General features: G+C 37.9%; 3 protein-coding genes across 5 annotated transcripts; 2 read left to right on the top strand and 1 right to left on the bottom strand.

The window, feature by feature from the left end:
• Positions 1-2: 2 nt before the first annotated feature.
• On the bottom strand, positions 3-1,487 carry AT4G12760 (RPA-interacting protein A). The gene is made up of 6 exons (NM_117345.3): positions 1,314-1,487; positions 1,102-1,194; positions 789-1,017; positions 614-705; positions 428-535; positions 3-352 (listed from the first exon to the last, which is right to left on the bottom strand). Exons 1-6 carry the CDS (start codon positions 1,404-1,406, stop codon positions 191-193), a joined length of 777 nt encoding a protein of 258 aa, NP_193012.2. The 5' UTR covers positions 1,407-1,487; the 3' UTR covers positions 3-190.
• A 78-nt stretch (positions 1,488-1,565) lies between these two features.
• AT4G12750 (Homeodomain-like transcriptional regulator) lies at positions 1,566-8,584 on the top strand. Its single transcript, NM_001340802.1, has 18 exons — positions 1,566-1,787; positions 2,273-2,413; positions 2,613-2,969; positions 3,237-3,298; positions 3,380-3,610; positions 3,710-3,769; positions 3,844-4,057; positions 4,156-4,256; positions 4,356-4,442; positions 4,598-4,729; positions 4,929-5,069; positions 5,373-5,495; positions 5,650-6,105; positions 6,407-6,793; positions 6,907-7,506; positions 7,619-7,723; positions 7,820-8,042; positions 8,251-8,584. The coding sequence occupies exons 2-18, from the start codon at positions 2,362-2,364 to the stop codon at positions 8,271-8,273; spliced, it is 3,354 nt and encodes a 1,117-aa protein (NP_001319916.1). The 5' UTR covers positions 1,566-1,787; positions 2,273-2,361; the 3' UTR covers positions 8,274-8,584.
• A 70-nt stretch (positions 8,585-8,654) lies between these two features.
• On the top strand, positions 8,655-11,894 carry AT4G12740 (HhH-GPD base excision DNA repair family protein; the record flags this gene model as incomplete). Of its 3 annotated transcripts, NM_117343.2 has the most annotated exons (8): positions 8,686-9,291; positions 9,642-9,682; positions 10,078-10,093; positions 10,136-10,195; positions 10,288-10,407; positions 10,493-10,590; positions 10,677-11,212; positions 11,289-11,704. In NM_117343.2, 8 exons carry the CDS (start codon positions 8,686-8,688, stop codon positions 11,702-11,704), a joined length of 1,893 nt encoding a protein of 630 aa, NP_193010.2. The 3 variants fall into 3 exon arrangements, with proteins under 3 accessions (NP_001329635.1, NP_193010.2, NP_001329634.1); NM_001340800.1 differs by lacking the exons at positions 9,642-9,682; positions 10,078-10,093 and having other exon boundaries at positions 8,655-9,291; positions 11,289-11,395; positions 11,476-11,894; NM_001340801.1 differs by lacking the exons at positions 9,642-9,682; positions 10,078-10,093.
• Between the last annotated feature and the right edge of the window lie 3 nt (positions 11,895-11,897).

Raw genomic sequence — 11,897 nt, 5'->3', positions numbered from 1 at the left:
ATTGGATGTTCCAAGAATCATTTAACAAAATAAACCATCAATTCACAGTTATTATTAAGAAGAGTGTTTCTTTTTTTTGTTACTAGTTAGCAACATCTGCATGCTTCCACCATGCCTAACCAGCTAACCTACAATGATCTCGAGTGGTATACATGAGAAATGATGTGTATCCTTCTTTAAGTTAAGAGCTTTATACAACAACCTCAAACGTTTTACAAGCCTCACATGTTATGTACAAAGCCTTCAAATTATACACACTCTGAACACTGAATTCGGGTTTTAATCTGCATCCTCTCTGGAGATGTTCACCGTGCGCTTCTGCTAACCTTTCTTGCAGAATGTTCAAATTAACCTGATAAGAAAGAATCAAGGACAAGTTCAGTAACTTAGAATAACAATGAGAGCTACAAGGACAAAGAACCTGCACCTCTTCGCCTTTATTAAGCTGCATATCACACATGTTGCAATCGATATGTCTGTGATTCTCCATAAGCTCTCCTTTCTTGCATATCGGACACCATATCTGGCTTTCCTCCTGACAAACACATCAAACCAGTTAACTGGTTTCTAAGGTCTTGAGAAGAACAATTCTACTCTGTGAAAGAGAACCTACCTGTTCACTGTTTAAACACATATTCTGAGAAACTAAAGCGGCCAAGTAATCATCTTCCTCGTCTTCCCATGTTTCAACCTGAACAAATGATCCTAAAAGAAGAAGAAGACCCACAAGGCATTCATTCGAAATCTCATGGAGCAATTGTAAAAGCAAAGAAGAATGGTTTATGTACCATTTACGTTAGTCTCTGATAACAAATCCTTATAGAATATCTGTTGCATTTCTAACAATATCTCTTCACTATCACCTTCATAAACACCTTTAAGACCTTCCTCATATTCCCATAATATATCATCACAATCTTCAGTCAGAGTCTTATTCCCCGAAAGGTTTCTCGACGAATCCTCAATCTTTTTCAATTCATCAGAAACAATATCTTGGAAAGCACAATTTATAATCTCCTGAAACAAAACAAAAACCCATTAACAAAGCAAGCTTTTTTCTTCCATTGTTGAGATTCAAAGAAGAGAAAAAAAAAAAAAAACCTTTTGATCTGAAGATTGACAATCAGAGATCCTTAATTTCCATAGTAAACGAGTCCTATCTTCTCTAACTCTTCTGAAGCAATTCTCTCTGAACTGTGTATATATATCAATGCCATTTTCAGATACTTCAGTCAACAAGCATAACACAAAAAGAAAACCTCTAAATCCATCTTTCTAAGCTATGAACACAGAAAGAGAAATCGAAAAGGAACCTTTTGCTTCCTTATAGAGTAATCAAAATCGGGTTGGGATTTATTTGAGGTCCGTTTCGGAATTGTCGAAGCTGTTTTTGCCAATTTCTCCATTGATGATGATTATACAAAGACCTTGAAGAAACGAGATTGCGAGGTTAAATTAATACTATATGTAACTCGAAACCAATGAAGATTCCGGTTTAGTTGTGAAATAACCGGGTTTTAAACCGGGAGATTGATTTTTCCCGAAAAAACCCTAATTACTTAGACTGACGAAAACTACGTCGTGTTATGAACAGAGATATTTTTAGCATTTTAAGAGAGGAGTGAAAAACAAAACAAATATCCGTAAAACCCCAGAATCAGAGAAAGAAGGGAAGATGATAAAAAACCCAAAACCCTACTACTCTCTTCTCTTTCTAAAATCTTACTCTTATTCTTCTTCTTCTACCTCCTCCTTTCTTCCATTTCTCTGCACTTGATTCTCTCTCTGTAAGTTTCCATGTGCTTTTCATTTTCTGGGATTTTTTCTGTGTGTGTAGTGACTGTTCTTAAGTTCAGTTATCATCATCATCATCTTCATTTCGTTGTGTTTTTTTCCATCAATTTCGCTGAAACTGAGATTCGGGTATCTTCAATTCTAATGGTTTTTGTGAATTGACTTTGCTCTTTGCTTTTAATTGTACTTCTACTGTTGTGTATCGCTTCATTTTAGTGTGTCTAAGCCACTATGGAAATCTAAGTTTCTGGGTAATTCTTTTTTGATTTCGTGTGTTCATCATTTGATGCGATTATTGGGTTGAATTCATTTGTTTTGAATTCATTTCCGGTAATTTTGGATTTGTTGTATTGAAGCGTAGCGATTTAAGTGATCAGTGGTGATCGCTTCTTCCTCTTGTGGTCTGATAGCTTTATGATTTTTGATCAGTTTTTATGGGATAATGATGATGAAGATAATTGATTGCTTGATGTTGCAGAAATGTTGGAGACGGCTTTAACTATTATGCGCCTGGTTTTGATACCTTAAGAGAGAGTAAGAGATTTTCTGAAGTTTATTTAAGTGGAAATGAAGAGGAAATCGCCACTACAAGTTCAAGCTCTTGAGGGTTTTTATTTGGGTGCGATTTTTTCTTTTTTCTATTTGTAGTAACATACATAAGATGATATGTTAGTTTGTGTTGATCATCTTTGTAAGAATATCTCTAGAATTGGCCTCCTGTGGTAGCTTTTTGGATATGGTTTACTTTTGGTTATATTTCTCTTTTGGTTTTTCGTTTCTTTTGCTGTCACTGATAGCTATCGTATTTGTGAAAGCAGAGCAAATGTATCCGACTCCTAAGGAAATGGAGGACTTGGGGAAGTCTTTAGGGTTAACATTGAAGGAAGTACGTGGATGGTTCAAGAGAAGAAGGAGTAGAGGGAAAGGTGTAAAATCCATGGCGAATGATGGGTTGGGAGCAAAGAATCCTCAGTTATACGATAGATCCCTCATGAGGAGTTCCACATCTTCCAGATGCGTTGGAGTAGCTGTTGAGGAAAGATGTATTGTGGGAACAAGGAAGGCCAGTTGTCAAAACTTGTTGCCTTCATCACACATTTTGGCTAAAGTTTTTCGAAAGGATGGTCCATCGCTTGGTTCTGAATTTGATCATCTCCCGTCTGGAGCTCGCAAAGGTATATCCACCTTTATCGCTACATCGCAATATAAAAACCTGTATAATGAAGAAGGCTAGGGTTTCTGAAAAATTGACTATTAACACCAAAGCTTTTATAATGTGACTATGAAATTAATGCTTTCATATTAGTATTGATTTTTCTAATGAAAAATATGCATGACTGGATAATTGGACTCTGGATGAGTGCGGACTTGATTTTGTATGACTTCAAGAAGTATCGTATAGTTATATTGATTCTAACGTGGACTTCTTTCTCTTGTGCTAGCTTCTTGGCTGGGCACTTCTTCTGTCGGTCAACAGAAACAGAAAGTGGCAAGAAAAAGAAAGGTAGTGGATATGTGTTGTTTCATAAGGTAGTTTTACCTGGATACGCTAAGTTACTTAGTCCCTGATCTTAATTTTCTTTAGATTTCTGAGCTGATGGATCATACCAGTCAGGATTGCATTCAAGAGAATGCTACTGTGATGAAACATGGTATTGGAAAGGGTTTGATGACTGTATGGCGTGTAATGAATCCAAACAGGAGGGATGTATCTCCTTGCGTTGATTTATTGGATGAAAGAGCTACATTACCTCAAAGCTCAGCACGTAATCCCCCACATCAAAAGAAAAAGCAAAGACAATTAGCATCAATACTGGTATTGGTTGCCTACTTTATCTTTCATAATTATGATTCATTTTCTTTCTGTTGCCTTTTTCTCTTAAATCTCTTGCTAACTGCAATTTTCTTTTTTCAGAAGCAGAAACTGTTGCAGAAGAGGTCGACAGAAAAGAAGAGGCGTTCTATACATAGAGAGGTAGCTTGATCTTTATTTGGCACTTGTGATTCATTATAGTCACATGCAAACAAAGACTTGACTCTTTGCTGCAGGCGGAATTAAACAAAGATGAAACTCAGAGAGAATTTAAAGAAAACTGTGAGCTTGCCGCGGACGGGGAGGTATTTAAAGAAACCTGCCAGACAATTTCGACACTAGTGGATGACGAGGAATTAGAGATGCGTGAGCGACATGAGCGAGGAAATCCGTTGACATGTTCATGCCATCATCCTAGTAGTGGATCTCATGGTTGTTTTCTTTGCAAAGGTATGTAAGTCAGTCTTACATGAAAGAGTTTTCGTTCATGTTCTTCTGTTACATGTCCAGTGCCATGCGGTCCTCTGACAGTTCTTTATTGTTTCCAGATTTATTGCCCAAGTTTCCCCCAAACTCTGTTCAGATGAGGATGCCTTTTGGTTTGCATCCATGGAATTCTTCTCCAGAGTCTGTTAAGAAACTGTTTAAGGTAAACTGTCAAAATTGGCACTTGGCGATATCTTAATGTGTTCATAAATTACCTCTCATTTCTGACTTTCTTGGAAGTGACTCAGTACTCTCTTTGCAGGTTGTCCATTTCCTATATACTTATTCAGTAACTCTTGACATAGGTCCTTTTACACTAGACGAGTTCACGCGGGCATTTCACGATAAGGTGGTCGCTCTTATCTGATAAAAAAAACACTCAATTTCATACCTTTTTCTATTGTGGAAGGAAATTGTTTATTGTATATTACAGCTTTCTCACTTCGTTTATCTTTCTGACAAATAATGTATATTGTATTTCCTCTTTCTGTGTTTGAACCTCAGGATTCCTTGCTCCTTGGTAAAATTCATCTTTCCCTGCTGAAGCTGCTTTTGCTTGATGTTGAAACCGAGCTGGAAAGGGGATCTTTTTCAAACTTGAGTATATCATGCAAGTTTCTAGCCCTGCTTCAGTCGGTAAGCACTAATGTTGAGCTATTTTTGAACTTGATAGTATAATGGAGTTTTAGGATCAACATTAGATAATTTATGGTAAAATCTTCCCATCTCCGTGGCCTGTCTTTCAGTGTGCTTCCTTTTTATACTTTATTTTCATAAACGCATAAAATAGTAGCACAGCGGGATATATTTTGACATTTTCCACGATATTTTTCAGGTTGAGAGCCAAATTCTTATTCTTGATATGTGGAGAAATTCATTAAATTCTCTTACATGGACGGAACTATTGCGGCAGATATTGGTTGCCGCTGGTTATGGTTCATTGAAGTGTGCTGTTCAATCAGAAGAACTAAGTAAGGTACTGATTTTGTACTCTTGCTGACACGTTTGATCATTGAAACATTTTGTGTTGACTTTCTTTGCTTGGCTATATTTTATTCAAGACCATGATGATTTTCTTGTCCTTTTCTTTCGTATTGAAGTTCAGCAACTAGCATCTACTTGTTTTGTTCTTGGAGATAGATCAGTTATATGTGGGGAATTGAAGGCTCTTGCTCGATTATATTTTGTTATTGATGATATCCACATGTTTGTATTATTTAGTTCGGCATTTTCTTTTCTGATGCATTGTTGGTTGATGTTACCTTTCTTCTTTCTCTAGGAAAGGAAACTCATGAAAAAGTATGGCCTTCGTCTTGGAACGTTAAAGGGTGAATTATTTAGAATGCTTAATGGGCAAGGCAATAATGGCTTGAAAATATCCGAGTTAGCCGATGCTCCAGAGGTAAGTTGGTGTTAAATTATTATCAGCTTCTGTTTGTAAATAAAGTGAGAAATTTGGACTAAATTTGGTTGGTCGTTTACTTGTACTATTTGGCTGCTCTCTGAAACCCTAGATGATATCTAATGGAATATGCTGATGGTGTGTGGTTTTGTAGGTTGCTGTGCTAAATCTTGCAACTGTACCAGAAGAACGAGAGAATTCAATATGTTCAACTCTAGCAAGTGATATTACATTATTCGAAAAGATATCAGAATCAACGTATCGTGTACGTGTTAATTGTTTCTCTGAGGACCCTGACAAGAGCCAGTCTGATTCGGACGACTCCGGGAGTGTTGATGATGAATCTGATGATTGCTCAATTAGTTCTGGTGATGAAATTGAACATGTTTCAGAAAATCCTGCACTTCGAAAAGTTAAGTGTAGGAAAAGGCGGAAGCATAAAAGTAAAATGCGGGAAGTATGTAGTGAGATTGATGAAAGCCATCCCGGAGAACCATGGCTGTTGGGGCTAATGGAAGGCGAATATTCAGACCTAAGCGTTGAAGAGAAGTTAGATGTTTTTGTGGCTTTGATTGATCTTCTTAGTTCTGGTTCCACTATCAGAATGGAGGTAATCTACATACTATTTAGACCAAATATTTCAACATTTCAACTGAGTCGAGGTCTGAATAACTTTTAAAACCTGAGTGTTAGATCGCTCCAACATTGCATGTCTAATAAAATCTTGGGCAGATGGACTTTTGATCCATGTTATTTTGGCGGCACCTTGACTAAAGATATGAGCTAAAACTTGACACCCTTCTTTGAAACTTAAGAAAATGACATTTTTTTTTGAAAGTTACTGGAAAAAGCTTTTTTGTTACATCTATATATCTCCGTTGCGTAGTGCTAACTTTTATTTTTCACCACAGGATCTACCGAGAGCTGTGGCTGACTGTGCCCCTAGTATCTATAGTCATGGTTCTGGTGGAAAAATTAAGCGATCCTCCTCTAATCAGTACAGCTATCCACGTGGATCATGGGTCCATGGAGGAGAGCTTTATGGAATAAAAGCACTATCTAAATCGTCTGATTCTCATCCAGTTGATTCTTCATCAATTGTGGGGGCATTTGCAAAGCTGGCTGGAAATAGAGCGAATAATGTTCACCCTATGCAATCTGTGTACCTTGGTTCTGATCGAAGGTTCAACAGGTACTGGCTTTTCTTAGGCACATGCAATGCAAATGACCCTGGTCATAGGTGTGTGTTCTTTGAATCTTCTGAAGATGGTCATTGGGAAGTTATCAACAACAAGGAGGTAATGTCATTGTACTCTTCCTGAAATCTTAATCACTCTGCTGGTTAAATGGAAACTTGTATTGAAAGTTATATGATCATGTGCCTGATTATTTCCTCTTTCGCTTGGTGTAGGCTTTGCGGGCGCTGTTGTCAGTTTTGGACGATAGGGGCAGACGGGAAGCTCGTCTTATTGAGTCGTTGGAGAAACGAGAAAGTTTTCTTTGTCAAGCCATGCTGAGTAGACAGGTGACCCAGTCGGAGACAGCCCATTTCACAGATATAGTTAGAGAGGACAGTTCTTCACCTGTTTCTGATATAGACAACAACCTATGTCTGAATGAAATTGCCAATGATCAATTCTCCTCGCAACATGCGGCTATAGTATTTGAGATTGGAAGTAAGCGGGAGAAAAGCTTATTGTGGAGCCTTATTCAGGAATTTGATGATTGGATATGGGCAAATTTTAATTTTAATCTCAATTCTGTTAAACACCGCCGAAGATCCTACCTTGATTCACTTACTAGGTGTAAGAGTTGCCATGATTTGTATTGGAGAGATGAGAAGCACTGTAAGATTTGCCATGCCACGTTTGAGGTTGATATAGATCTTGAAGAAAGATATGCGATTCATGCGGCCACATGTATGAGGAAAGAAGAGTGTGATACATTTCCGGATCATAAAGTTCTATCTTCCCAGTTGCAATCACTAAAAGCTGCAGTATATGCCATTGAGGTATGTCAATAGTCTTTTGCTTTACTTTTTTTCTGAGTGCTCAAAGTCTTACTTTCTTGGTTTGTATTAAGAGATGCCTCTGTTGTTTTACGTGTGCTGAAACATGTTGCAGTCTGCTATGCCTGAAGATGCCTTGATTGGTGCATGGAGAAAGTCAGCTCATAGGTTATGGGCGAAAAGACTTCGGCGAAGCTCATCTGTGTCTGAAATTACGCAGGTTTCATTCTATTATATAAGCTCCTTTTCCTAGTTCAAATTGACTGTCCTCCAACTGAATCTTAAATTGATAAAACATTATGTGTAATTTATGAAGGTGATTGGCGACTTTGTTGGGGCAATCAATGAAGAATGGCTATGGCACTGTAGTGATCAAGGGCAGACTTTAATGGGAGAAATCATAAATTGCTTCCCTTCGATGCCTCAAACAACTTCTGCGATTGCTCTCTGGTTGGTAAAATTGGATACCTTGATTGCTCCCTATGTCGAAAAAGCTCCACCTGAAAGGGATCAACCGTTGTGCAGGACCAGAAATACAAGTATGATCCTACTTTTCTAAACTCATCTATCAGAACTCAGCCTTCTTGCTTTTGCTTGTTCTCGCTTACGACTTTTCAAGACTGATCGTTTTTGAAGTTTCAGATTTCACGTCATTTGCCAATTGTCTTGATGATTTCACGTCACTTGAACTTGATAATGTTTTTGGGTGGTTTTAGTTTCTCACTTGTGTGTATTACTCCATTGCAGGTAGACGAGCGTCTAAGCGGTAGTTGTAGCTATTATCTGGACATCAAGGACGGCGATAGAATAGGGGAAGAAGATTGTATAGAGGAAGAATGTTTAGTTCCTGCATTCAGTTTGAGATAATTTGAGATTGGAAAATTCTACAATCCAAGTGACTTTGAGATAATATGTACAGACAATTTAGATAGTAGCATGGATCACATTCAGTTTTGGGTTTGATTACCAAAATCTTTTTTTTGTTGTTGTTGTTTTTGTGTATGGGCATAGAAAGACTGTTTAACGTTGTGTCAATTAGACAATTAGTCCTTTAATATATAAATTACATTTTACCCCAGAAGTTATGTTCTTTTGCATAGTCATCCCCCAAAAGTATCATAATTTTTAATATCTCTAATTCTATATGGAAGTTTCAATTTAGTCCACATTCCTCCTAATTGAATGGCTTGTCTTCTCCGCGTGGCTCTAAACCCTACATTCGAAAGATCAACGGTCGCTTCACAGAGACAAAATCCAAAGACCATTCTAAGTTTTCATTGCAAAGTTTCGAGCTTTAAGACCAAAACGATGTCCCAATCTTTTGCTCCTCGCGAGAAACTCATGAGAAAGTGTCGAGAGAAAAAAGAAGCAGAACGAGAAGCAGAACGAGAAGCAGAACGAGAAGCAGAAGAAGAAGAAAAAGCAGAAGAAGCAGAAGCAGAAGCAGACAAAGAAGAAGCAGAAGAAGAATCAGAAGAAGAAGAAGAAGAAGAAGAAGAAGAAGCAGAAGCAGAAGAAGAAGCGCTTGGAGGAGATATAGAGGATCTCTTTAGTGAAAATGAAACTCAGAAAATCAGAATGGGTTTGCTTGATTGGTACGATGTGAATAAGAGAGATCTTCCATGGAGGAACAGAAGAAGTGAAAGTGAAAAGGAGAGAAGAGCTTATGAGGTTTGGGTATCGGAGATTATGCTTCAGCAAACTAGGGTTCAGACTGTAATGAAGTATTATAAACGTTGGATGCAGAAATGGCCAACCATTTATGACCTTGGTCAAGCTTCTCTTGAGGTGATTCTTCTCTTTCAATTTGGGAGAATTAATTAGATGAAGAAATAGCTTTCTTTTATTGGGGTTTATCGACTATCATATTTGGGTCCTTGTGTGCATTGATTGAGAAGTAAAGACTTCATCTTTTTGGTATTGCTCTGCACTTTCCTATCATTAGTAGATGAAGAAAGAGCTTTATATTCTTGGGTTATTTATGTTGTTTGTCATTGTTTTGGCAAATGGGCTCCTTAGTATAGACTGTTGTGTGTTTTTACAGTCTTACTATGTGGGAAATTGGGGTTAAACTATTTCAATCCTCATGTGCATCAGTTGGGAAGTAAAGACTTCACCTTTTTGGTATTGCTCTGCAGAATCTTATCGTTAGTAGATCAAGAGAGCTTTCTTTTCTTAGGTTATGTTGCTTGTCATTGTTTTGGCAAATGGGCTACTTTGTAAAGAGTGTGTGAGTGTGTTAGAAGAAAGAGCTTTCTTTTCTTGTGTTATGTTGTTGCTTGCTTGTCTTTGTTTGGCAAATTGGCTCTTTTCTAGAGAGTGTCTGTGTTTTCTATCTTACTCTGTGGGAGATTGAGAATATATCCTACAAATGTTCCATTTGATTCCCTATGTGGTTGTGTTTTTTTTTTTGTAAAGAAGGTTTTAGAGAATCATGTTTGATGTGTAATAACTGGGAAGTAAAGGCTTAATCTTCTTAGGTTTTGCTCTGCATTTTCCCATCATTAGTAAGGAAATGAGTACTCTATTAGTCTCTATTTTTCAATGCACACCATTGGGATTTGTTTTCTTCAGGGGGAATGAGAAAAAAGTGATTCTTACTGCTAATCAAATTGAGTTCTTCGCGCTGCAGGAGGTAAACGAAATGTGGGCAGGTTTGGGATACTATCGGCGGGCACGTTTTCTTTTAGAGGTAAATACTCTTCTGCAATCTGGGGTTTGATCCTAGTTGATACGTTCACTAAATATCATTGTGATCTTTTCTTCTTGTCTTGATTCTCACAGGGTGCAAAGATGGTTGTTGCAGGGACGGAGGGTTTCCCTAATCAAGCGTCTAGCTTGATGAAAGTTAAAGGAATAGGACAGTACACAGCCGGAGCAATTGCCTCAATTGCTTTCAATGAGGTGAGTCAGTTTCATTTTTTTCAGTCATCAATGTAAGACATCTAAGTAATTATCTTTACGTCTTTTGACACTTATTATGAACCAGGCAGTACCTGTTGTTGATGGAAATGTGATAAGAGTGCTTGCTAGATTAAAAGCCATCTCAGCTAATCCAAAAGACCGACTTACGGCCAGGAATTTCTGGTGAAATAACTTTTGTATTTGCTCGAATGTTTCGCTATTGAGACTATACTAAAAGAGAGGATAAAGAAATCATTTATCTTTGTCAGGAAACTAGCTGCTCAGCTAGTGGATCCTTCACGCCCTGGAGATTTCAACCAATCTCTGATGGAGCTTGGTGCTACACTATGCACTGTATCAAAGCCAAGTTGCTCTTCTTGTCCTGTTTCCAGCCAATGTCGTGCATTTTCACTTTCCGAGGAAAACAGAACGATTTCCGTGACAGATTATCCTACAAAAGTAATCAAGGCCAAGCCAAGGCACGACTTTTGTTGCGTTTGTGTTTTGGAGATACATAATCTGGAGAGGAACCAATCAGGAGGTAGATTTGTTCTTGTAAAAAGACCCGAACAAGGTCTGCTTGCTGGTCTTTGGGAGTTCCCATCTGTTATATTAAATGAGGAAGCTGATTCGGCAACAAGGAGGAACGCAATAAACGTCTACCTTAAGGAAGCATTTCGTTTTCATGTAGAACTCAAGAAAGCATGCACTATAGTTTCAAGAGAAGAACTCGGAGAATTCGTCCACATATTCACTCACATTCGTCGAAAAGTTTATGTGGAGCTATTAGTTGTACAACTTACAGGTTTGACCACTATCTATCTCTTTCTTTCTAGGTCTCTTTTTTACATATAGTTAGAGAAACTAACAAGAAGTTACAGGCGGAACCGAAGATCTGTTCAAAGGTCAGGCAAAGGACACTCTAACATGGAAGTGTGTGAGCAGTGATGTTCTTTCTACCTTGGGACTGACATCAGCTGTTAGAAAGGTACCTCCTTTTCGTCTTCAACATATTAAAAGACTATCCTTGGATGTGATGGTTGAGAAGGAACAAATTTTGGAGTGCAGGTGTATTCAATGGTTGAAGCACACAAGCAAGGCTTATCTGTTTCTCATGTCTCATCAAATAGAACAGCCATATCGAGGAAACGAAAATTCTCATGATCTCCTTCTCACACTTTTCTTCATGTTGCTTAGCTTCTATAGTTCTTGTCTAGCATTGGGAATCAAATTTGGTGATCTTGGTTTGAAATTGAACAGCTTAGTTTCTACTGAGAAAAGTGACGGTGATGTGTGATCCCTCCAGAGTCCAGGGGTTGATTATGTATTTTGGGCTAACAAATATTAAAAAAATGGATTGTTAAGGCCCAACTTAAGCCCAGAAATAAATTCAGTCAGTGGATTCATATAATCGCGTGGACTCTTTCTTCCAAATGATTTACATAAAGAGTCAAAAGTCCTTGAACTTCACGTACGAAGACTTGTCAAAA

The sequence above is a fragment of the Arabidopsis thaliana genome, chromosome 4 (genome assembly GCF_000001735.4).
Source record: "Arabidopsis thaliana chromosome 4, partial sequence".
Taxonomy (NCBI): Eukaryota; Viridiplantae; Streptophyta; class Magnoliopsida; order Brassicales; family Brassicaceae; genus Arabidopsis; species Arabidopsis thaliana.
This window is presented reverse-complemented; position numbering and strand designations above follow the sequence as displayed.